Source organism: Colletes gigas, unplaced genomic scaffold (assembly GCF_013123115.1).
Source record: "Colletes gigas isolate AHSC1104 unplaced genomic scaffold, ASM1312311v1 Colletes_gigas_Sc00002, whole genome shotgun sequence".
Lineage (NCBI taxonomy): Eukaryota > Metazoa > Arthropoda > Insecta > Hymenoptera > Colletidae > Colletes > Colletes gigas.
Window position 1 is genome coordinate 4,998,756 of NW_025106631.1, and position 24,997 is coordinate 5,023,752.

Below are 24,997 nucleotides of genomic sequence, written 5' to 3' on the forward strand. Positions count from 1 at the left end.
CCGCGGCTACATTTTCACGATTACCAATCATGCATACTTTGTTTCATACCCCCTCTTTTGTACAATATTTTTTTCCGCGAGATTTTAACGCGAGCGACGCGGTGGTCACGGGTGACCGACACTTCAAACTTGGGACGTGTTGTAAAATTTATAAGGGAAAAGCAGACGATTTATTAATCATGTGTACTCTGTTTAAATGATTGTACACACCCTCCTTTTTAGATGATATTTTTTTCTACGAGATTTTAACGTGAGCGACGCGGTGGTCACCGGTGACCGACAGTTCAAACTTGGAACGCGTTGTAACATTTATAACGAAAAAACGAACAATCGTATGTACTCTGTTTAAATGATTGTACACCCCCTCCTCCCTTTTAGATGATATCTTTTTCTACACGATTTTGACACCGTGAGCGACGCGGTGGTCACCGGTGACCGACAGTTCAAACTTGGAACGTGTTGTAAACTTTGTAACGAAACAACGAACGATTGACCAATAGTGTGTACTCTGTTTAAATGATTGAACACCCCATTCCTTTTGAATGATATTTTTTTCTACGAGATTTTGACACCGTGAGCGAAGCGGTGGTCACCGGTGACCGACACTTCAAACTCGAAACACGAAAAAGTGAAAAAAGCTTTGTCGCTGGTAGAATTTTAAACAACATTAGTCTCGTTAGGAATAGCAACTCTTGGAACATTCATCCCATAACGCGAATCAGTATTATCGCTAATAATTTATGCGATAACGCGCTCTTATTCTTGAACTCGTTAAACTCGTTCGCGCGTTCCATGCTTTCAGCTATCTAAATTAATTAACATGATTAATTTATTCGTGCGCGCGTACATTCTTCGAGGCTTCTTTGTTACTTCTTTGCTTCGTTAACAATGTTATTCTAAAAATTCTTGTAAGTAACGGTCGATATCGCGTACGGAATAATAATTATGCATCGAAAACGTTGATGCGACCGTCGTGACAGGCCATTTGTTGTTCGATAAGCGCAATGAAGTCAAGAATTCTATGAAGAATTCCTTGGGACAAAGCATGAATGTTGCAAGACGTTTTAAGATAAGTCAGGGTTCGTAGAATCGTGTTATTATTTCGTTTTTGGAAGTTCACTGGAAATAATAAGTGTACTGGGACGAATGTATGTACAGTACTGCCTCGCTTCAAGACAAAACATTGGGTTCACTGCCTTGAAGAATACCTATGTATAATCCATCCATTAAAAGTTCAAAATCGAAAAAAAAAAAACCATTTCCACAGAATACAAATGTTCCAAATACAACCATATTTGAAAAATACTTTTTTCCTCTGACAAGAAGTTCAAAAATCGCTAAATTAGGCAATTAAATTCAACTAGGTGCCAAATGCTCCAATAAATTTCACTCCAGGGCTCCAGAAAATGAAAGTACCGACTCCAACGTCTTTCTCGCGGGGAAAAAATTCGGTCTTAAAGCGAGAGACTACTGTACACAGCATCCTCGATATCGTTTTTCGACGTTCAACGCATAAAATAGAACCATTTTGATAGAATAAAGAGTGGAGCTCGAAAATCACTGAATCTCGTGTCATAAACAATGTTCTCAATTTTTATCGAAACAGAATGCATCTTCGTAGATATTACTCGATTATTAAATTATTCCGCAGCCAACGCTGGCTGCTTTATTTCGTTCGACAGCGATAAATTCCGGGCTAAATTGACTCGCAAGAGAAACACGGAGGATCCCCACGACTTCTGCGCCCGATTTATTTGAAAATAAATTCACGAACGCCGAAGACAGGACGAGGAGATTCGACGAATCGAATACTACCGGGATTCCGATTCGAACGAATCACCTTGGCAATGAGTCGGTGACTTATTCTGGTCCGGAATTGAGCAAGATTTATCCGAGATGCTCGCGTATTTTGGCTTACCGCGGATTTCTAGTGCGAAACCGGCTTTGGAACAATAAGCTTTCGTGCCGCGTCCGTCGTGAAACTGCACAGACCGACTTCCTGCATCTCGAGTCCCGTTCATTTTTCTCTCACGTCGAAAACAGCCATCCTTGAGGATGAATCGCGCCCGATGCGTCACCGAATTTACGACGGTTCGACGGAGTCATCGCGATCTTCGCGGATTTACGTCAGCGATCCCCCGCGACCGAAACGCGTCGTAATCGTAGATGTCGAACCGCCTCGAGGACACGTTCCTCCCCGAACGACGTGTCACCGTGAAATTCGAATTGCGTAAACACGGTGGCGAGCACGCTCGAAACTTCACGGAAACGCGGCACTGATATAACAGCTGTGCGATTGCAAAATTTCGCGCAATGTTTCGATTTTTTCTCCATACAGGTTCGAGTGTCGAAAATTCTCACGAGACAAAAAAGTTTCCAAATTTTATTCCCGACAGATTATGTTATGAGCACTTTTGTCGTGGGGGTGAGCGTGAACGAGATATCGCGAATTTTAGGACCGAAAGAGTATATGATATAATAGCTGTGCGGTTGCAAAATTTCGTGCAATGTTTCGAATTTTTCTCCGTACAGGTTAGCGTGACGAAAATTTTCATGACACAAAAAAGTTTCCAAATTTTATACCTGACAGATTATGTTATAAGCATTTTTCTCGTGGGGGTGAGCGCGAACGAGATATCGCGAGTTTTAGGATTGAAAGAATTTTATGTTAAGTTAGTGTTAATATTGGGTGATTTAAAGTTAATTTTTACAAAGCAGTTACCAAAAATTGGAAGTTTACAGGTTCGCGTCGACGAGAGGAGGTTGAAAATCGTGTGATTAATTTGAATTTAATTGCACGTGATCGAAAATTGACGCACACACCTGCGTCGTGGAAATAAACGTTTCGTAATCCGTAGTAAAAGCGTATTTACGTTTGACGCGATATTACAAGCGTTAAAACGCGAGACATTAACGCGCTCGTACGCCGCTGTATATTCGAGCCGCGATAAATTGAGGCTAAAATGACGGAATCGCTCGTTGGTTCGGTTTGGCGAGACGCAAATTGCTTGTACCAAAATTACCGGGGCTCGATGGGATCGACGCTGAACGAACGACGAAAGCTGACGCACTGAGATCCCTCCGAGAGATTGCGAGTGACACATTTAACGGGCAGGTTTCGAGAAAATCGTAATTTCGAATGTCGATCGATGGCGAAACGTTGCCAGAAATATTCGACCGCGCGTAGAAATTGTTACGTTCGATCTAATTTGCGTCTATCCGAGAACGTGGATTTCTGATTCGTCGATCGAGATGGATTTAGGAAGATCGAGAAAACGTGTGGCGGAGCTTACGGGACCGTGAAAAGCTGACAGATTGTTGTCATCGTTCCCGTCGTCGACGCGTTTCCTCAATTACCGCGTTAAAACGCGCGAACGATGTGGATTGCGATCGTAATTCATTACGATGACTCTGATCTAGGTTGCAGAATTTGTCTCTGCTCGAGTATTTGGAGAATCAAATTATTATACTTGTCTTCGATTATTGGAACGAACGGAGAAAAATTGTTTCTCAAATAATATTTATTTAAATTTTTTTATATTAGGTATATTGTTTTACGTATTAAAAATTATTGTACACACGTTCCAATAAATTTAATTTTTTTTTATTTTAAATGACTTTTGTAATAAGAGAATTATTATCAGTTTGAATGAATAAATAAAAAATAGCGAAGCAGTCGATTAGTTTCGGTCATATTCTGCATTCAGTCTTCGATTTTTTCAAATTACAACTTCCTTTACCGAGTCCCAAATTTACCGAAATCCTCGCATTTTTTCAGATTTTTCTGCGCCACGACACGGAAACGCACTCCGAGGCTCTATCTATAGGGCGATGTGTCTTACGATACGTCGCTGATCTCGCGATAAATTAACGCCCCGAGATCCAGCAGAAGACAGGCGTGACATAACCTGTTACACTAACCGAATCCACTCAACTCGAAACGAAAGTTTAACTTTCGTAAGTTCCGTGAATCTTAACGTTCCTCCACCGCTTTGTATCTTTTACGCTTATTTATATCGCTATATGAGATCGTTAAGGTCCAATATTTTCAACACTGAGAGCGAATAAATTCCCCCATCGATCTTACTTCGAGTGAAACAAATTTTCCACAATCTTTATTTTCAAAAGTCCACGAGAAACAATCTATCGTACCGTACAATTTTCATAATATAATCTTTTCTACGTCTAAGAATTAAGAAAAACATTTCAGGCGAACATACATCAAATTCTCGGCTAATAATACGAATAAATTTCCCCCACGAATACGAGTACGAGTACGAGTACAGTAGTGCCTCGCTTCAAGACAAAACATTCGATCCACAGGCTGTCTTGGATCGAGGGTGTGCGTTAAAACTTGTAAAAGTTTAAAAAATATAAAACTATTTCGGCGGAGTATAAATATTTTAAACGTAACCACATTTAAAAAAAACTTTCTTCTCCGGTAGAAAGTTTGAAAAATCACTGAATCCAGTAAATTTCACTCCAAAAGGTCGAGAAAGCGAAAGTGCCGACTCCCAGCGTCTTGCTCGCGGGGAGAGAATTGCGTCTTAAAGCGCGGGACTACTGTACACGTCGCTCGACGCCCGAGATCCGCGTCTGGAACGAGTTCCACCGATTCAAACTAAGCGCCCTTACAGTCTGCACGCGTTATCGTTGGGGGTGTCGTCGTGGTTGTCTGGTTGCTCCTCCTGGATGTCGGGCGGCGGATCAGGGATCGGCGACGCCTTTCCCAGGTTCCACGGGAACGCTCTTTTCACTCCCCGTCTCCTCAAAGCGAAATTCCGCTCCCTGGAGGGGAATCGTGGCGTTTTCTTCCTCATCTCCGTGAGCTCCGTCATCGACAGCCCGTTGTTCCAACCCATCGTGGCGAAACACTAGCGCGAACAGCAACGATCGACGTGGTGATCAGCCAGGAAACGTAATTACGATACGCTCGAACCCCGTCACGCTCGTGGAGGGTTCGCGACGACCATAACGCGGTCGCTAGAGTTTTTCGTGCGTGGCCAGAGCGGTGTCCTTCGCGGTCGACCAACACTGAAACCAAACGCGACCGAATGAGGCCAGTCGGCGGGGGTCCGACACTATTTGGAACGCGTTCTCCGTCCCCGGCGATCCACCGACAAATCGAATTAAAGTTAATACTGTTACGGGGGTGTCTTGGCTGCCGTAGACCCGCTGACTCGTTCGCGGTGTCGCTCTGACGCACGTGACGCCACGGGGACGATCGTTCGCCGTGAAACGGACCACCGGGTGGACTATCGCGAGAAACTCCGGCGCAGCTGCGGTTCTAATGATCGCTTCGAATGTCGGCTCGCGCCTCCCGGAAACCGTCGAACCCTGTCCTTCGAGCGTTACCAACCGAAACTTCGATTACCGGGTCGATTCCACCATTCGAAACTTCTCTCGAAAAGAATTTTTCCTAAGAGGGTTTCTTCGAAAATGGATTCGAGATGATCGAAAACCCTTGGACTGGCTCGATCTCTCGAGTGGACTATCAGTTCAGTAATTTGACCACTGAAAGCGCCAATAGGCGATCGGTCGATCAGTGTGTGCGTATAACGCCCATGAGCGTTCGACGCGCCTGTTGCTCGAGGCGTGAAAAAGATTTCCGCACAGAGGGTGGTCAGAGGGTTGAATAAAGCTTCTGTGTATTTTATTATTTTTTTTTTTATAAGGGAACGTGTATGGAGCTGTGGTTAGCTTTAATTCAATTTGAAAACGAAGTTTGAATGCACCTAATGAGAGGACTAATCCTGGAAGTAGCTTGAGACCGTACTGGGTCAGACATTTCGGTCTGCCTTTGAGAGACCAAGCTTGATTTCCTTTATTTATGCTACCATGATGTTTTTAATCGTTAAAAACATTTATGTCCCATTCATACGTAACTCAAAAATCTAAACTCTGAAATGCAAAAGGAAATACAGTTTTGTAGGATATTTGCACCTCGAGGAATAGAGATATTGACCTCCTTACACGAATACGCAATCTTGCGAATCGACACTGCGATCTCTTGGGTTCCCTCAAGGACGGCCACGCATCCTTTGGATCTGATTTATGCAAATGTCTTGCACAATCTACGATGGTCTTTCGATAATGTACTTTCAAGCAAACACTTTCAAACGGATACCTTCAAACAGACTCGATCGAAATTCAAACAGATACTTTCAAACACGACTCCTTCAAAGAGGTTCTTTTGATCAAACGCTATCAAACAGACTCGATTGAAGATGTTCTTTTTAAATGTATCTTTCCAACAAGCACTTTCAAACATACTTGATCGAAGATCTCCTTTGGAGATGCATCTTTCGAAGATACACTTTCAAACAAATACTTGCAAACAGATACTGTCAAACACGATTCCTTCGAACTGGTTCGTTCAAACAAACTTGATCAAAGATGATCTTCCCAGGTGTACCTTTCAAACAAACACTGTCAAACACGATTCCTTCAAACAGGTTCGTTCAAGCAAACTTGATCAAAGATGATCTTCCCAGGTGTAGAAGAAGTCCTTTCAAACAAACACTGTCAAACACGATTCCTTCAAACAGGTTCGTTCAAGCAAACTTGATCGAAGATGATCTTCCCAGGTGTACCTTTCGAAGAAGTACTGTCAACCAAACACTATCAGACAGATACCCTCGAACAGAGTTTCGAGGTAGTTTCGAGGACGATCCTCCCGATTCGACCTACGCAAACGACGTTTCCGGTCCGGTTCGATGGCCGCGCGAGCCCAGGTACGAAATTATCGAGTTCTTACGGTTCGTGATCGTCCGGGGAACGATTTTAGCCACCTTCCGCGGCGATCCGCGGGTTTCGACTGGCCGCGTTCGTCCTCGTCGCGGCACATCGCGTTCCGCTCGAGAACAGAAGCCTCGACTGACGTTCGTCCGACCTTCGTTCGCCGGTTTCCATTGCGTGTAGCTTCTGGATCGTACGCGTTCCGGTGTGTTTCGTCGCACGATACGATCGAGAGTCCGTGTTCCAAAGGTAAAAGTTCTCGTTCGCGCGTCACCGAGCTGGATAACGCGTTCCACGTGTTCACGGTACCAGCCATTTACCGAACACTCTTAGTCACCGGAACGCTTTTCATCTCTCGACTCGTTCTGCTTCGAGATTAACGCGGAGCCCGGATATCGGCTAAATGGATCCTCGAGAACTTTCCTTTTCATCGAGCCAGAATTATACTAGGACCAATCGCGTGCTTAGTATTATTTGGCGTAGAGATACGGAGAAAATTGATTGTTTTCACTCTGTGGTTCGATAACGTTGGATTGTTGGAAAATCTTGAACCTCGTGATTCTTCAAATTTTCCAATTAAATATTTTTAACACGTTGACTGCCAGTCTTAAACCGTAAAATTATTTCCAAGACCAAAACTTTGATTTTAGACAATTGTAAAACTACATAACTTACAACTTGCCCTTACTACTTGCTTTCGTAACCTCGCTAAAAATGAAGCCTATTAAAATTTATTTTCGTTAACATTTCAACTTGAGAATTAATTGTTTCAGTTCCACTGTTAAACGTTCCACCCATATATGGCTGACGTGGCAGTCAAAGTGTTAAAAATATTTAATTGGAAAATTTGAAGAATCACGAGATTCAAGATTTTATGTATCACGAATCACGAGTTTGATAAATGTTAGTTCTATGAATCTTTGTACCTTCTTTTGGAATGGGAGCTCGAAAAAATCATTTTATCGCCGCACGACGGAATTATCGAAGTATTAGGAGGCGCGCTTTCAAGGTGTATTTTCGAGCCATTTATTAAATGGTTCGATGTCGGATTAACGCGATACCTACGTCGGATATCAAGTTTCGTTATCACGAGTTTCGTTACGCACGGCTACGCGATAATATTACGGCTCGGTGTTACAATATTGTGAACGCTACTCCTAGATTTCTTGCAGGATGGATCAATAACGATTACTAGCCCAAACGATCGGTTAGTTATCGATCGAAATAACAGAAACGTACAGAAACTACAAAATACGTATGCAAACTCACGATCTAACCACTGACTCAACAGAGATCGAAGAAGAATCGACGAAAGAAAAAACAGAATTCAACCGATTACAATTAACCCCTTGCCTGTACAATGACGAGTCTGACTCCTTACAATTTTTTGATGTCACAAAGTCTTAACACATTTTTACATTCACGAATCTATTCTTTTTCGTGGCCATTCCTAGTACGATTTAACAAAAAATTAAACAGTGTACGTTTGGAAAATGATTTGAAATTAATTCGTGCGTCAAGGGGTTGATTCAGAGTCAACGTGGGTCACGCCAGCCGTAAGAACACCCCTAATCTCCGTAGCCTCGAGGGCTCGAACGCAGAACGCGAAACGAAACGATCAATTGGCGAGAAAACCTCGTCGTTGCTCGACATTGAGCAGGACTTTGACTTCTCTCTAATCGTTTCCCCCTCTCCCTCCTAATCATAAATTCAATCCTCGAGTCGGAAGATCTAATCGTCCGGTTGTTTACGGTCATCGGCGATCGGAGAACGCGTTCCTCCGTCGATGCACGGATAATCGAATATGTTACCGAGAATTGGTGGCCGGCGGGATAAGGGGAAGAGAAAGAAATGCACTTTTCCAAACGCGAGCTTCTGTAACGCGAGCGTATTCGCGGGAGCTCCGAGAGCGACTGAAACCACGATGCCGTCAGCGTTCTCGACGATAAGGATTATCACGAACGAATAACCTCGTTATCTCCGGCCTCCACGATGCGTCGCGATCGTCCCTTGAAACGGGCACACACGCAAGGACGTTTCAACGTTGCATTTACATACAATCGGATTCTCGAAAGCTCTTTATCGTACGCGGTTCCGGTGCAACGAGCCACCAGGGTGTCTTCGAACCGATGTTTACGCTGGAACATTATTCATCCCCCTCGATCCTTCACAATATGATTTAAAGAGGGATTCTCTCAGTATTAAAATTAGAGTTTTCAATTTTTTCCCCCTCCCGTAAAAAATTAAAAGTTCGTACTAGACTTTTGGGAGCCCTTAAACAGTATAAAAATATTTTTTTTATTATCGTTTATTGAAACAGCAGTTGAGTAATGAAGCGTCGAAGTAGTTTCTGTCGACGGATTCTTTTTTTTGTATTTTCTTCGACCCCGTTTGCAAATTGACAATTTTCGTGGAATAGAAAATGTTTCTAAATTTGATTTCCGATAAATTATGTTATGTGTGTTTTTGTTGTAGGAGCAAGCGTAAATGAGATATAGCGAGTTCCTATGGTCGATGCTCCAAACACGAATTTAACCGTGATAGATGTATTTTTGTTTTCTACTGTTAATCGATGAGTAAATTTTATTTTAATTCAGTAAATTGTTGGGTATTTTCTGTCTTTAGAAACGATTGAATTGCCATGAATTTTTGTCCAGCTTTTTCCACTGGCAATTGAAATATGGTTCTTTTATCTGATCCCAGTGTCGCAACACACACAGGCCACGGCGGCGAGAATGCAGCAGAGATTTCTTCAATTTATTTTCCACCACACCAGCACACCTATGTCCGTTTATTGCCATAATTATGATCCTATACAGCCGCAGCCCGGGTTATTGACTCTCGAGCAACCGTCGTACGACGACTGACCTGCTCTTTCTGCATAAACGAATCAATCAGCTGATTACTTGGCCTGGTATTCTGCATTAAATGAACTTTCCGTGATCCAGTTAGAGAAACTCGCGACAGACTGTACTTAATCGTACTGTGATTCACAGAATCAGTCACACTAATCGACACGTGAATGATAGATCCAATCATTTTTCAAATTTCTAGGCTCGACTCGACGGAAATTAAACATTTTCAATCGTTAAAGACTCTGACCTTTCGACCCTCTACGATACAAATTTTCCGGATGCAAAATTGGGGTTTCGTATCTTCGAAATTTTATTTTATTTTTAATAGAATAAAGATCCACCAAATTTGGGCGAGATAAATGATCGAAACAGATTCCAGCGAAGATAATTAGAGCGAGGCGCGAAGAAATGGCCCTGAACGACCTCGTCGGGGGTTGAAAAACGGTAAGGCTTTAATTGGGAAGTCACGTTCTGGTGTCGAGTATCGAGAAAAGGGATACCTGTCGGGTTTCTCAGACGGCGGGGAATCCTTACTGTTCTTCTAATCGAATTGTCGGAGGTTCCGGTCGTTTTTCCACGCGGAAAATCGAACTACGAAACGAACGCGATCGAGACGGGACGCTGAAACGGGGGGATCGTACCGTCGATCGTGTCACAATCGCCTCGTTTATTTATCGTAACCGCAGAGAAATTTACTCCATTACGGAGATGGCTGTCTGCCAGGCAGATTTACAAGTCGGATACGTGACACGACGACGTACACGTTGCCCTAACGGCTCAACGAACCTTTCATTTTTCGTCCAAACGTGCTCCCGATCCATTTGTAATCCGAATCTCGCGGGGGATTGATCGATGGGTCGACGTACAATGGCTGAGTAAATCTAACATTAGCCATTTTCGAGCACGGCGAAACTAACAGGCAAATTTGTCTAAAACGACTGGAAATAAAATGTATTAATAACTCTTAGGTTCACTTGATTTTCCTGTTCCTCCTAAAACCGAATATTTGAAAGTTCATTTTAACGCAGCGTGCAGTCCCGTGTGCTTTTCAACGCGTTTACTGTTGCAAAGTTGAAGTTGTAAAGCGTCTTAAAATACCATAAAATATGGTTTTCGTACTGGTCTTCCGATTTATATTTAGCTTCTCGGAAAATTATTATCGCCCGTTCCTCGAGGCTCGCGTTTAGGTCCATTACTTTTCATCAATGACCTTGTTGACAATCTAGCCAAAGCATCTACTTTATGGTGATGATCTTAAACTATTTCTTAGGAGACGACGACGTCATGCCCAGCTAATGTGTTCTAAACCGATCTTAATAGCCTTACGACACAGGCGTGTAAACAGTGGATTCTGTCTGGACATTGTCAAACGCGATGTAATGAGGATCGTGCGTATTTGTATATGTTTTTATACGTTAAATAACCATTAGAATCTATCGACGGAAACGCGTGACCTAGACACGATCTACGATAATAAATTCTCTTTGACTATGCGCATTAGAGATGTCGTTTACAGTTCGATCGGGTCACGCTTTATCATACGTCGTGATTTAAAAAAAAAATATCTATCTGCAATACTTCGTTCGCTCTATTTTATTTCTTTTAAATTATTGTCTACTATCTTGGAAATAATTCTCTCTTTCTCTCAAAATGAAATTCCAAAACATCGTTTGACCGTGCAATTTTCGACCATTTATTTTATCTACGGTCATTCCTCCTAAATTAAAATTTTACACCTACAATAATATACACAGTGTCCTCATTTTACATCGAAATATTGTACACAATTTTGGTTTAATCTCTTTTATTTTTCTCGTAGACAAATCGATCTTGTTAACTATCGTCTAGGTACTAATTTTAAGATTAATTTCATTTTAGAAAAGGACTTCTCGCGATTGAAACGTTGAAATTGAACATATCGATGAAAGTATGCCCCGTTTCAGTCGTGGACTCACCGTCTGGCGTAGTATAGCGATTCCTGGTTTCCAGACGCGCGTTTCGGACCGTCCCACTTGTCGATCATGGTTGGCCCGAGTCTGCGCGAGTTTGGCGCGCTCGCCACGTGTACACGCGACACGATTCGCGGACGATCTCTCTCGTACTGAGGCCTCCGATCGAACGAACCACCACAAACGAAAGAAACCGCGCGAACATCGACGCCTGACGCTCGTCGGAACAATGGCGTCGCGAGTATCGCGGGAAAAAGGGGATTTAAATTTGACAGGGTCGTTTATCGCCCGGTTGTTCGTCCCGATAGCGCGAACAACCGATCATACTCTAAATTTAACCGAGAACGATCGCCTGGGAGCGTAGCCAACGCGCACGCGCACGCGCACTCGAGATAACGAATTCGATGCATCGATCACGCGGATCGGAGTTGAAGTTGGGATCTACAATTTTATCGCGATTCAATTGTGAAAGTTACTCGAAAACTGCTGGAATGTTGGTTTAAGGGCGCTGGATATCGGATATCGGTGGAAATTTGAATCGAAGTTTTGGCGGGAAAATGGGGAAACCTTTAATCGTTTGAAACGAGGTGTACTAGTTTAGAGATTATGGACTCGTGTAAGGGCTCCAAAAGATAGATATTTATGGATTTTTTTGGGGAAGGATACTATTGGAAATTTGAATTGAATTTTTGAAACCCTTTGCACTCCAAATTATATTTGAATCTTGTTACCAGCTGCTCCCAATGCTTTCAAGTGTTTTATTTGAAATTTACGTTGATTAAAAATTATTGTATTTTGTAATTTTCAAGTTTATATCTCTTTGGTTTGGACTTGAAAAAATGTCGACTCGACAAAGGAGTTCCTGAGATAAAAACTGATGACGAGTCACATTCGACGTAGGAGTGCAGAGGGGTTAATAGAAGATGCAAGTTGTGATTTTCAATAGGATCGAATCAATATATGTGATAAATATTTGTATCATTGAGTTGAGAAATCTTAGATTAAATTTATCATTGGTCATCGAAAAATTATCGTTTTGAATTGTATAATTTTTTTAGGGTAAAGATCGAGAAACAGAACGAAGGAAAATTGCTGAAGAAGTGTGTAGGAACGAGTGTAAAATGTTGGACGATTAAATTGTTCCGTGGCTTAATCGGAATCGCTGTCTGCTCGCTGGCTGTTAATGTCGGTTGATTTGAGCGCTGTTCTAGAGCATAATGCCCCCGTTCATGGCTCGTGCTCGCTAACAGAACGGCACTTTTGTGAAAAGGGTCTGTCGGAGGAGCCACAAATGGTTTTTCAGCCGTGGAACAGGCGCCTCCAGCCGGAAGCCTTTCCGCTTTTAAAACTGTCGTTGCGCCAGATTAGAAAGCATCTTTGTTTTTCATCGAAATACCCCCTCGATGCTGGCAACACGCTCGTTGAAAACTTTCTCGTATCGTCCGGAGTAGTACAAGTCAGACACGATCAGACCAGGGAGTCTATACTCTTCGAAAAGTCCAAATATCAATAACGAAATCGACTCTACGATGCATTATTGTCAGAGAATTTCAGACATGAAATAAATATCTAATAGTTGCTGAAGTTATAAAGCAATGGGTCTTAGGAGACCTACCAGAATCTCTAGTAAATAAATATATTTTTGCAAACCAATTTTACCAATTTTTAACAAAAAACATTTTCCACTGCATTTAATCGAGGCTACAAAATCGATCGAGATCAAGATTTTCAAGATTGCATTCGAATAACGATTAGACCCAGTCTTCAGGCCGCCATTATTGGACACTCCTTTATATTTTGATGATTAGAAGTAAAAATGTCGAGGTTTCCACGAAAGACTCGAGGAGATACTTGTAATATCAGATGTACGTGTCTCGAAAATGTTTATCGAGCTCGATAACGATATCGAGATTCGGTGAAACGTCGCGGCTATTCGTCGACGCGTGCAAAACAATCGAACGTGTTGCAATCGGTATGTAGAAAATATCGTGGAGTGAATGAACGCCTACGGGACCGCGCGCGGTTGGGAGTCTTTCAATTTGTTTAATGGGAATAATTTATCAGATTCTGTCGATGCTATTACTTAACGCGACTCGTTGCTCAATCGCGGTGTTAATGAAAATCCCGCAGATTCGATTCGTTGATCGATGAACGCTAATCTACTCACGATTTTCTACGAACGAACGTTACAATGGGAATACAAAAAAAATGTGTTGATTCGTTAAGTTATCGAGAACTTGAAATTTGGAACGGAAACGAGAACATCGAATATTCGTCATATCGATTCGAGATAAAAGCTGAAGATACGTATTTATATCGGGGGAACGTACGTCGACGCTAATGGAAAAAGCTGATTTGGAAACTCGACTTTGGCAACGCCTCGAAGATAACTCGCGATAAGGATGGAACGCGCGGTTCGATCAGGGGACTATATTTTTTCATCGCTGGTTATTGGAAAGAAAAGTCAGTTAATCGCCACACCACACCCCTCGAATTGTTCACGAAAAAGAAACTTTTCAGACGATTGGAAACTCGTTCTAACCCTTTGCATCGATCAGACACTCAAGCACACTTTTTTATGAAATAAATAGTAAATACTCCAAGAAAACATATCTTTTTTTACATTCTTTGCTTATGTATTATTAAGACAATAATATTGTTGTGTTCCCTGAGAGAGTGCATTTAAATTCTTTGCTTGAACATCCCTTCAGAGGGGGCAACCGAGTGCAAAGGGTGAAGCCTCGTTTGGATCCATTTTCTTTGAATTAATTTTTTTTTAGCGTGAAATCGAATTCGTCGATCAGAAAAGCTGCGTAGACCGTGATGGAGGCGCTTTTGCCAGGAATTCTAATCCCTTCGCGTGCTTTCCACGCCCACGCGTCGCATTCCCGCTCGACGACGGACCGACGACGCGTGTCGCGGGTATCTGGCCGCTCGCATAAGCGAGTACCGACGCGATCGAGAGCCTCGATATGATCTCGTCGCGCGAGTAAACGCTCTTTACTCGCTGACGATAACATCGCGTTTATTGTACGGAGTTGTCGCGCGGCTCGCCGCTAATGGAAACGACGCTCCCGACCGAAACCGGTACAAATACGCGGCTCTTTTCTGTTTCCACCCAACAACTGCGCGAACACGGTCGCTTTCAAGCAATAACTTGGCTGTCCACTTCGATACCTCACATTTATTCAAACTTTTGTAATGGTTCGTTCGTATTGCAGATACTGATTCATTCACGATGGAAAAATTCCAAATTTTATATTTATCAACCACTATATTTAATTCAAAATTAATTTTTTATAAAAGTTATTTGGTAGTATGTTTTTTATCGAATTCTATTAGAATACCGGGACACTCTCAGGTCTGGGTTAGGTCTGGGTTAGGTCTGGGTTAACAACTGCTCGAGAATGATCGCTTTGAAGTAATAATTTGAGTATCGACTTCAATATTTCACATTTATTCAAACTTTTCTAATAGCATCGTTCATATTACACATATTGATTCATCCACGATGGAAAATTTATTCAAAATGTAATATATTCAACCGCTATATTTAATTAAAAATTAATTTTTTCTAAAAGTTATTTGATAGTATGTTTTTTCAATGTTTATCTATTCGCGATCCTACCATGTATTGTTAATATTAAATTCTATTAGAATACCGAGATACTCTCCTCTGTTTCCACTTAACAACTGCGCGAGAATGATCGCTTTGAAGTTATAATTTGACTATCGACTTCAATATTTCACATTTATTCAAACTATCCTAATAGCATCGTTCGTATTGCAAATACTGATTCATCCACGATGGAAAATTTATTCAAAATTCCATATTTATCAACCACTATATTTAATTAAAAATAAATTATTTTTCAAAGATTTTCTGCCAGATTGCAGACCATCGTATCTTCAAAATGTTTAACAATTCACAGTACCACAATTGTCAATATCGAATTCACCAACTGCGTGAACATGATCGCTTTAAAGCAATAATTTTCTAATAAAATTGATCCCATAACTATACAGTTCACACTGTCGAGCATAAATACAGTCGTCTATCGATGCAGATCGTAAATAACTGGAGCAAGGAACGCTAAGAAACGGTGAGAATAACTCGTGGACATTTAAGCGGACGCTATTGCATGCGACAAAGTTAAACACCAGTCGTCGAATTAGAACCAGCTGATCGTTTCGTGGCGTTTCATACGCGGCGACAGTGTGTTCGATCGATCACGGAGATTTAAGGGTTTGTTTTAAACGGGGCCGTATCCGTTGAATTATCGAAGTGTTTACCAGCACGGGAATTATTGCCGATTTATGGTGGATAAATTCCACCGGCACTTTACAAGCGGGTTAAGTCAAATAAATAGCCCCGGCGCGCGGTATCCCGACCGACCGCCGCGATATTAAATATAGAGCTTTGACACACATAGAATGTCGCGCGCGGTGAAAATAAATTACGTAAAATGCAACTTTTCGAACCGATCGTGCGTGCCAAGTTCTCGACGGTTTCCGCGTTTGATCTTCGATCTTCGTAACGGGCGGATACGGTCGCACCGTAATTCGGAAAATATCTAAAACCGACGAGACACGAAACGAACGTATACATATACAGAGAACGTTTCGTAACACGTGCACGGGAGGCGACGGATCCCACGTGAAGAAATAAATCGCCGAACCGTAGAATAACAATTTTTCATTCGTCGGGGGGTATAGTGTTTGAGAAAAGTGACGAACGCTGACGTTCGACGTTGCTCACAGTCGATAGACAAACGTGGACTGCTCGTGTATAATCTACTTTATAGCGCGATACATATGGTCCCGTGAATGCGTGGAAACGACCGACTGTATACTGCGAATAAACAATCGTGCGTGGAAAAATACTCCTTGTTTTTTCGAAACAGTATTTACTTTCAGGACGAATGGAATGGAGTCAAAATAAAATAAATCAAAGTTCTTTGGAAGATATACGGTCGAGAAACTACTAAAAAAATAAGATAAATTCTGTTGTTTCATTTCATTACCAATTACATACGTGGCAACCCTTATTTTTCTGGAAGATATACGGTCAAAAAACTACCCTTACTGTGATCCTGTAAATTTCTGAAAATGTTCGACCAAAACATCGATCGTTGTTCCAATAAATAAAACGTGGTTTTTATTCTATAAATAAAATTGTTATTCATAAAAATAAGATCAATTCTGTTGTGTCATTTCATTACCAATTACATACGTGGCAACCCTTATTTTTCTGGAAGATATATGGTCGAAAAACTACCCTTACTGTGATCCTATAAATTTCTGAAAATGTTCGACCAAAACATCGATCGTTGTTCCAATAAATAAAACGTGGGTTTTATTCCATAAATAAAGATGTTATCCATAAAAATAAGATAATTTCTGTTGTGTAATTTCGTTACCAATTACATAATACTCTTTATTTTTCTGGGAGACACCCGGTCGAAGAACCACCCCTATTATGAATCTGTAAACCTCGAAAAATGTTCGACCAAGACATCAACATGTCCCTCTGATCGTTGTCTCAATAAATAAAACGTGTATCCCATAAATAAATTTGTCAAAAGCTAAATCCTGTGTAATTTCGTTACCAATTATTATACATAGTACTCTTTATTTTTCTGAGAGATACCCAGTCGAAGAACCACCCCTATTATGAATCTGTAAACCTCGAAAAATGTTCGACCAAGACATCAACACATCCCTCTGATCGTTATCTCAATAAATAAAACTTGTATCCCACAAATAAATTTGTCAAAAACTAAATCCTGTGTAATTTCGTTACCAATTATTATACATAGTACTCTTTATTTTTCTGGGAGATACCCAGTCGAAGAACCACCCCTATTATGAATCTGTAAACCTCGAAAAATGTTCTACCAAGACATCAACATGTCCCTCTGATCGTTGTCTCAATAAATAAAACGTGGTTTGCATCCCATAAATTTGTCAAAAACTAAATCCTGCGCAATTTCGTTACCAATTACGTAGCAACGCTTTATTTCTCTGGAAGGCAGTCGAAAAACTACCCCTATCACGATCCTGCGATCCTCGAGGAACTTCTCGACGAAGATACCGCGTCGATCGTTGTCCCAACAAATAAACCGAGCTTTTTACTCCATAAATGAAGTTGTTATCCAACAGAATAAGATAAATTCTCGTCGTGGAGTTTCGTCGCCAGTTACGAAGCAGCCCTAGTGTCTGCGAGAACCAGTCGAACGTAGATCCTTGAAAAAGGTCTCTCGTGTCTACGTTTGTTTGCCAAACGGCTTATAACCGATCCGCTAAGTAAGTGATTCAGGTCCCCCGACAGTCCAGGGATAGGGTGCACGCTCGAACGCGATATTTACCAGAAATGTCACCCGCTACCCTTTCCCTGAAATTCTCGAATTACACGCGGCCCCCCGTTACCGCATTCTAACGAGCCCGTGAGCCTGTCCCCCGGCTATATACGGCCGCACCGTGTCGCGGATCGCTTAAAAATGTCCCGAGTTATAGCGTTTCAGGGATCCCCAACATGGCGGGGCGGCTTCGATGCTCCTTTTTCCGTGCGGCGACGACACCCACCCCCGTCCCTTTTCGAGGTACACCGCGCATAAATCAATTCGCGCGTTAAAGTCCCCCGAGTACCGTTATTATTGTCCCCCTACGAGCATTGTCGTCGCCCGGGACAACCATGTTCAGCGCGCTCCAGCGAATTGAAACGTCCCGCGAACAGAGACAACGACCCCGACGCGGTTTATCAAACCGGGAACCATCAACGTCGTGTTCACTGTCGTGCTTGGATCTCGTCTCCTCGAAATTGCCACGAATTCGAACCATAAATTTTTCTACGCCTCGTATTCTTCGTACGCGAACATATCTTTTTTAGAGTGTCTCTATTTTCTCGTTGCAATGTTTCGCGTCAGAGGAAGCGTGAAAATTTAATTCTTGCTTCGGGAATATTTGGATTTTTTTTATTTTATGGTATGGTAAATTGTCGACTGTCGTTGGTGGTCACCGGTGACCGCTCTGATTGTGAGCTCGCAAAGTGTTAGTGGTTTTTAATATTTCTAAATAATAAATATACTCTCTGAACATTGATTCAAAGGTATTTTGTTGAGTAATAGAAAATATGTTTCTCGATTCCAGTTTTAAATTGATTTTCTAGGGAGACGATGATTTATTGCTTTCGATGTGTTGTTTATCGAAACGAATTGAGTATATTCGTCATACATGTTGCCAAATAAAAAAAAAAACTTTCTCTAAACCTCAAATTGCAACGCTTGCCCAACACAGGCAACGATCCAATTAAAACAACTCTCTCCTTGCACTTGTTTGTGTTTGCGCGTTTTGTTTATTTTACAAGTCGCGATAATATCGATGTTTTGTTATACCCTATTATTAGACAGAAAACTGTACCTATTATTAAAACTACAATTCACTGACTGCGAATCCCAGAAGGATTAAGATTTCTGAAATTTTCTATATTCTTCGACGTTGCTCGAATGGAATCCGTGCTCGACTATCGTAACATTTTGCACATCGATCTGAAAATATTTCCAGTATCGGAACAGCACAATGTGGGGCGATAAATCAGGCTGTCCAGGTTTACCGTCCTTTCTTAAACTCGATTTTCATTTGGCCGTAGAACGTATTCGTGCTACGGGCGCTTTCGATATTAAATTACAGCGAGTGCAGCGTGTAGATCGTGACAAAGCTTCACACGCGATCTTGTGCCCCACCTTACGCTAATGTAAGACATTTTACGACAGCGATTCGCTACACTCGTACACGATTACGCGGCTCTGTGTTCGTACGGGTCCCCTACACGCGCAGATTATTGTAATCGTCTTGTACGAATCGTCGATACCACTTACCGCAACGATTCATTCGTATGCATGACCCGGTAATCGATCGATGACAAGATGTAACGTTCGAACACGCTTACCAATATCATTCGTACGGTGCAAGAGCGCCAAGATATTCTCATTCGAGAATTTTTACATTTTAAAACTCTAATACTCGAACAATGAAATTATTTGACGATCGAACGATCTATGGAACGAATGTCGACCATCCACGATCGTTCCAACGTTTAGGGAAGATCTCAGGCGTCATTCGACTTCCATTTCCCTTTGTCGCGATCTATTACCGCGATCTATACGCGCACGGATGTTCAAGGAGACGATGAGTCTCATAAATAATTCGAGAACCGATCAGACAGCTCGACAAGGACGCTTCAATGAAAACTCTTTGTCGCGTATCCCGGAAAACTCGTTCTCCCAGTGCGCCTCCGGGACGATCTCGAAGGATCATCGTTTTTGGCGCGAATGTGTCTTTTTCCGGGACAGTTTCAAGTCCGACAAAAGGCGTTTTCAGCGAAACGAGCGACACGGGGCCGGCAACCGTGACTAAGAAAGTCAAAGTATAAGAATGATCTCACTGCGACACGCGTGGGTGACGTAGTGGTCCCACACGCGTGTTCCTGGCACCTGCGACTCCTGGTAACAATATTGCAACGAACGTCGACGAGGATCCTCGCTCCTAAAGTGTCTGATCCAACGCAATTTACAATTTTTAATATTCTATATATTGTAAATAAAATGTGTCGTCCCTAAATGTACGATATCAAATTACAATTCTTTTGGATGGTTCTTTTATCTGCTGGGATCACTTGAATTTTTCTAGCACGCTAAAAGTCGATTTCTATCATCGTAAATCACCATGTTACACACCAATATTAAAAATTATTCCGATGTTGAATATATTATTTTAAGAAATTTTATTTATAATTAGAAATTATGATTTATTTGTTGAATGAAATAAATATGGATAATATTTATATAGTTACTCGTCGAACAGGTGGATACTTATTATTACCCCCGAATTGAGTACACGTAAAATACAGTACAAAAAAAATAAAATAAGGATTACAAAGTGTATGGTTTCTAATGAGATTAGATTTTGTCTAAATTTCGAAAGGAAAAAAGCGTAATTATTTTCCACCGAACGTTCGGTCCCATTTCCGTGGAGACAGCTTGTTTCCTCGTGTCTAGGAATGTCTAAAAATGGTTTAGCCTGATTCCTCGAACGGTCGGGTGTCAACCCTAATCGGGGGACGCCGATAGGAAGGTGGTCGGACACTTAACCGTGAGTTTCGGCGAAAAGGCCAGGGCCAGGGTACGGGAATAGACTTTTATCGTGTTTTCGGAAGCAGCGACGCTCCGGAGGGCGGCCTGGCGGTGGGTGCCGGTTGTAAATCAGCGTTTAGTGCGTTTAAAAACGAGACCGATCGGTGGCTGGATTTAAAATAGACGGTCGAGTGCGCGCGCGAGGATAGGCCACGATTAAATCGCGCGAAACGAAAGAAACCGCCCCGTTAGACTTTCCGCGTTTCGTCGTTCGATGTTCCCGCCGTTGAGGATCGAGAAGTCGCGATCGAGAGTCACCAGCGTCGTTCGACCGCGCGGGAAAATTATGTTAGTCGTCGAAAAATTCGAACGCCTCGCGTTGAAACCAGCGTGGTTCAATTTTTAATCAAATTTCCCAAATATATTAAATATTTTCGCGAGCTTGCTCTGACAAAGTTGCGTATGCACCGACTCGGGACTCGAGACTCGTTAATTGCTCGAATTTTCAGAATTATGAAGTAAAATTCGCGCGGAAATTTAATCGTCCGTGTTTTCCGGCTCGAAATAACTAGACCTGCATACCACGACACTGTGTGGGCTCGCAGAATTATCTGCGTCGACGTACATACGTGCTCCTAAATATCGCACGAAGGCAGGTGTGTCCGAACTGTTGCATACATCGATGTTAGGAGGATAATTAGGTTCGAAAAATCTATGAAGAAATGGGAGAACGGTTCCACATTTTTGGCTGAACGATAGAATCGTTACGGAGGGGAATGTCTGATCGGTTTGAGAAGTCTAAGATCGATCGTAGAGCCAGAATGTTGTAACGATTCCATGCGCTGTATCCCGAGTTCCCCGTATGGCTGTAACACGGCAAATGGATGTTAACGGTACGCGACCGAGTTAACGCGCCCAACAACGTGTTACCAGCGACGCTTTCACGGTGATACACGACCATAAGAGAAGACAGACGCGCGGCGATACCGTCTGCGTTTCGTGTAATCTCTTCTGATCCTATCCTCGCAAACCCATGGACAGTGACGACCATCGTTAAATATAAAACAATTAAAAACCGTATGAAAGATTGACCGAAATAGGAAAATGATTTGAAACTTGAAAATTCACGAATCAGTTCCATTTATAAACGTTAACTTCGTCAGCCATTGTTGGCTGATTTTATTATTTCTGACACGAGTCATCGTTGGATCAATTTATTAAATTTCTTAAGGTCCAAGTCTTGTTACACTATTCGTCATGATATTTTTAGTTTTGCAATCTTTTATAATAATATTACACCACACTTTGAGGATCTACGAGTCGCAAGTTTACGTAAATTCAAAATTCCCGCGCGAACGACCATTCGAGTAGAATCCTTTGGCGCGCAAAATTTCCCAGTTTAAACCCCATATCTTTTCCTCTTCGCTCATGAGCCTGTATAATAATAAATAAATAATTTAGACGTAGTTTGCAGTAGAAATTTCAGTTATACGGAAACTTTACGCGGTGTTTGCGTGAAATCCGCGGCCATTGAGGAGTTAAGAGTCGCCGCGACGACGAGGGTTCGCTATCTGCATATCGATGGGCGATCACTGCGAGGAATAGATTCACGGAGATGGCTTGGGCGGGACGCGAGAAGTCTCCACGGGCTTTCGAAGGTGGAATTCCGGTCGAAAACGCGACAATTAAACGGATAACGGAGCAACAGGTGCTCCGTCCCGACCGGAATCGATCGCAGCCAGTGGCCCCCCGTTGATCTCGATCAAACGGGTTAATCCTATTTTACCTATACGCTGGACGGGGACGAAAGCAGGTATCTAGACCCGACTCCCACGCACGGGACACTCTCGAGACGTCGAACCCTGGAAACACACGACGCGTCCTGAATAGAATCGTTACGATCCCAGACACACCACTGTGATCCCGCACTCTCGCTTCGTAGAACGATTTTCTAGCGTTCAGACTGCTCGACGTACGCTGCTGAGCAAAAGAAAGATCAGTTTGGGGGAGACGAGACGTTTGGAAACTGACACGACTGTCGTGGGGGTCACCGGTGACCGGCGTTGTAAATTCAACGAGCCTCAATACTCGTGAATCTTTTAATAACATCACTGGCAATAGGAATGAAATACGGAGCATAATCCTAATAGTCACGGTATAATATGGAATTGAAATTAAGTTTGAAATTGACACGACTGTCGTGGGGGTCACCGGTGACCGACGTTGTAAACTCAACGAGCCTCAATACTCGTGAATCTTTTAATAACATCACTGGCAATAGGAATGAAATACGGAGCATAATCCTAATAGTCACGGTATAATATGGAACTAAAATTAAGTTTGAAATTAACACGACTGTCGTGGGGGTCACCGGTGACCGGTGTTGTAAACTCAACGAGCCTCAATACTCGTGAATATTTTAATAACATCACTGGCAATAGGAATGGAGTAACGAGCATGATCCTAATAGTCACGGTATACATAATATGGAACTAAAATTAAGTTTGAAATTAACTCGTCGTGGGGGTCACTGGTGACCGGCGCTGTAGATTTACGTGTCTTTGAAACGATTAACAAACTATTGTATGTTTATTGAACTTAGAGTTGATCAGTTCTGTTTTGGGAGAAAACGTTGTATGTTATTTTGTTTCATTCGAAATCTAAAATATATTGAAGATTATTGACTCGAGCTATGTTCATACCACGCAGATGCATCCTCGTTAGTATGCATCTCTACAACGTGTGTTGTCAGTGAAAAGGATCATTAGGATATTTTCTGCGTAGTCTTCTAGGTACATTTGCTGCATGTATAATAGCTTTTTGGTCAGGCTGCTGGGGTGACTTTCTAATCTTATTCTTCATCTCCTGCACAGACAATCTCTTCTGTTGGGGGACTAAATCCTAAGTTCTTTGAGTATTTACTTCTGTGTTTTTTAACTACAAATTATTGAAGATTAATTGACAAAGACCAGTTGACACGACTAATTAAATCTGCTGTCCAGAAACACAGGCTCCCGTTTAATTTCACGATCGAAACGAAGAGTGTTTACGTCGAAGCGAAAGGGGATCGCGTAATTCCTCGGAATCGATTTCGGGGAGATGCCACCGAGCGTTTCGAAGAATGGACGTGTGGCATGAGAGCCGCGAGATGCGTAGAAAGAGCGTGTTATGTGCGTGTGATGAATCAAGAACAACGTAGGTACTGTTGCTCCAGAGTCAGGAATTTTTAATCGTACGCGGTGTCAAGTTCGAGTTGTCCAACAGAATTGTATTTACACTGCAACGATTCTTAACCTCTCATTCACCACGAGCCCCCCTTTGAATCATTTTTTTATCGCAGAGAACCCTCGAGACTTAAAAATAAGTGGAGAATGCGGTGCTTTGATGCTGCAGTCTGGGATCGAAACGATCAAAAACGCGTCTGTGCGTCTTAGAGGGGTCTCACGGTACTGTCTCGCTTATTGCACGCTCTGTGGCCCCGGACAGTTGCAACGAAATCATCCCCCACCACTGTTCACATCTCAACGACCAACGACAATGACGATCAGAGGATTGCTACTGTAATTCATAAATAACGATACATTTATCTGTATTTGTTGATAATGTTTTTGGTGTTTTGATTGCATTGCAATTTTCTGTAATGTTTTCTTATTGTTATAAATACTCTTACTCAAACGAAATACCGAAATGATAAAGATTGAAATATTATTTACAAAGGTGTTGTTATTTTGGTATTGTATCGGTTACAATATAGTTTTGTTGACATAATACCAGTATTGAATCCCTACTACTGACCCAGTGCAGCGTCCCATTCACTTCTAAGAACAAGAAATCTCTCCCAAACCTCTCTACATGAAATCTAGTCTCACTTCAAACCTGAGCTTTGATTATTTGAACAGAAAATCAAAAGACAGTGAAAGAGCAAAATAAAATTGGGGAACCCCTATTGTACGAACTAATACGATCTAATTCTATACACTGTGATAGATATACAGCCACGTCTTACACTAACGAGCAGTCTTTCGAAGTCTGACCAAAAAAACCTTTCCCTCCTTTCCCCTGCAGTACACACATATCTCCAATTCTATAAAATTCCTTATGCCAGTGATAAAGAAACCTCCCAAAATTCTGACCCAAATCTCTCTGATCTTTCTTTCCGCTCGCGTTGCACCGACGTCTGATCGATTTTTTCGATCCAGCCACTCACTCACTCGCGTTTCGTCGAGCATGGGGGGGGGGCAAATACGGGGGGGGGGCAGATGAGGGACGCGGATCGTGTCTTCGGCCAGGTGCGAAGAGTCGCGGCGAAAAGGCAAAAAGGAAC

The 24,997-nt window shown here is 42.1% G+C and overlaps 1 protein-coding gene across 4 annotated transcripts in view; it reads right to left on the reverse strand.

Annotated features, from left to right (window-relative positions):
* The window catches only part of LOC122399260 (four and a half LIM domains protein 2), a 138,946-nt gene that overhangs the window by 66,645 nt on the left and 47,304 nt on the right, over positions 1 to 24,997 (reverse strand). Inside the window, exon 1 of one of the 4 annotated variants that reach the window (XM_043399850.1) lies at positions 11,549 to 11,676. The exons of 2 other annotated variants lie outside the window; for them this stretch is intronic. In XM_043399850.1, coding sequence (XP_043255785.1) covers positions 11,549 to 11,616 — 68 coding nt within the window. In that variant the 5' untranslated portion in view covers positions 11,617 to 11,676. Of the gene's footprint in view, positions 1 to 4,635; positions 5,035 to 11,548; positions 11,677 to 24,997 lie in introns of those variants that run through there. One more of the 4 variants, XM_043399832.1, reaches the window with a different exon arrangement.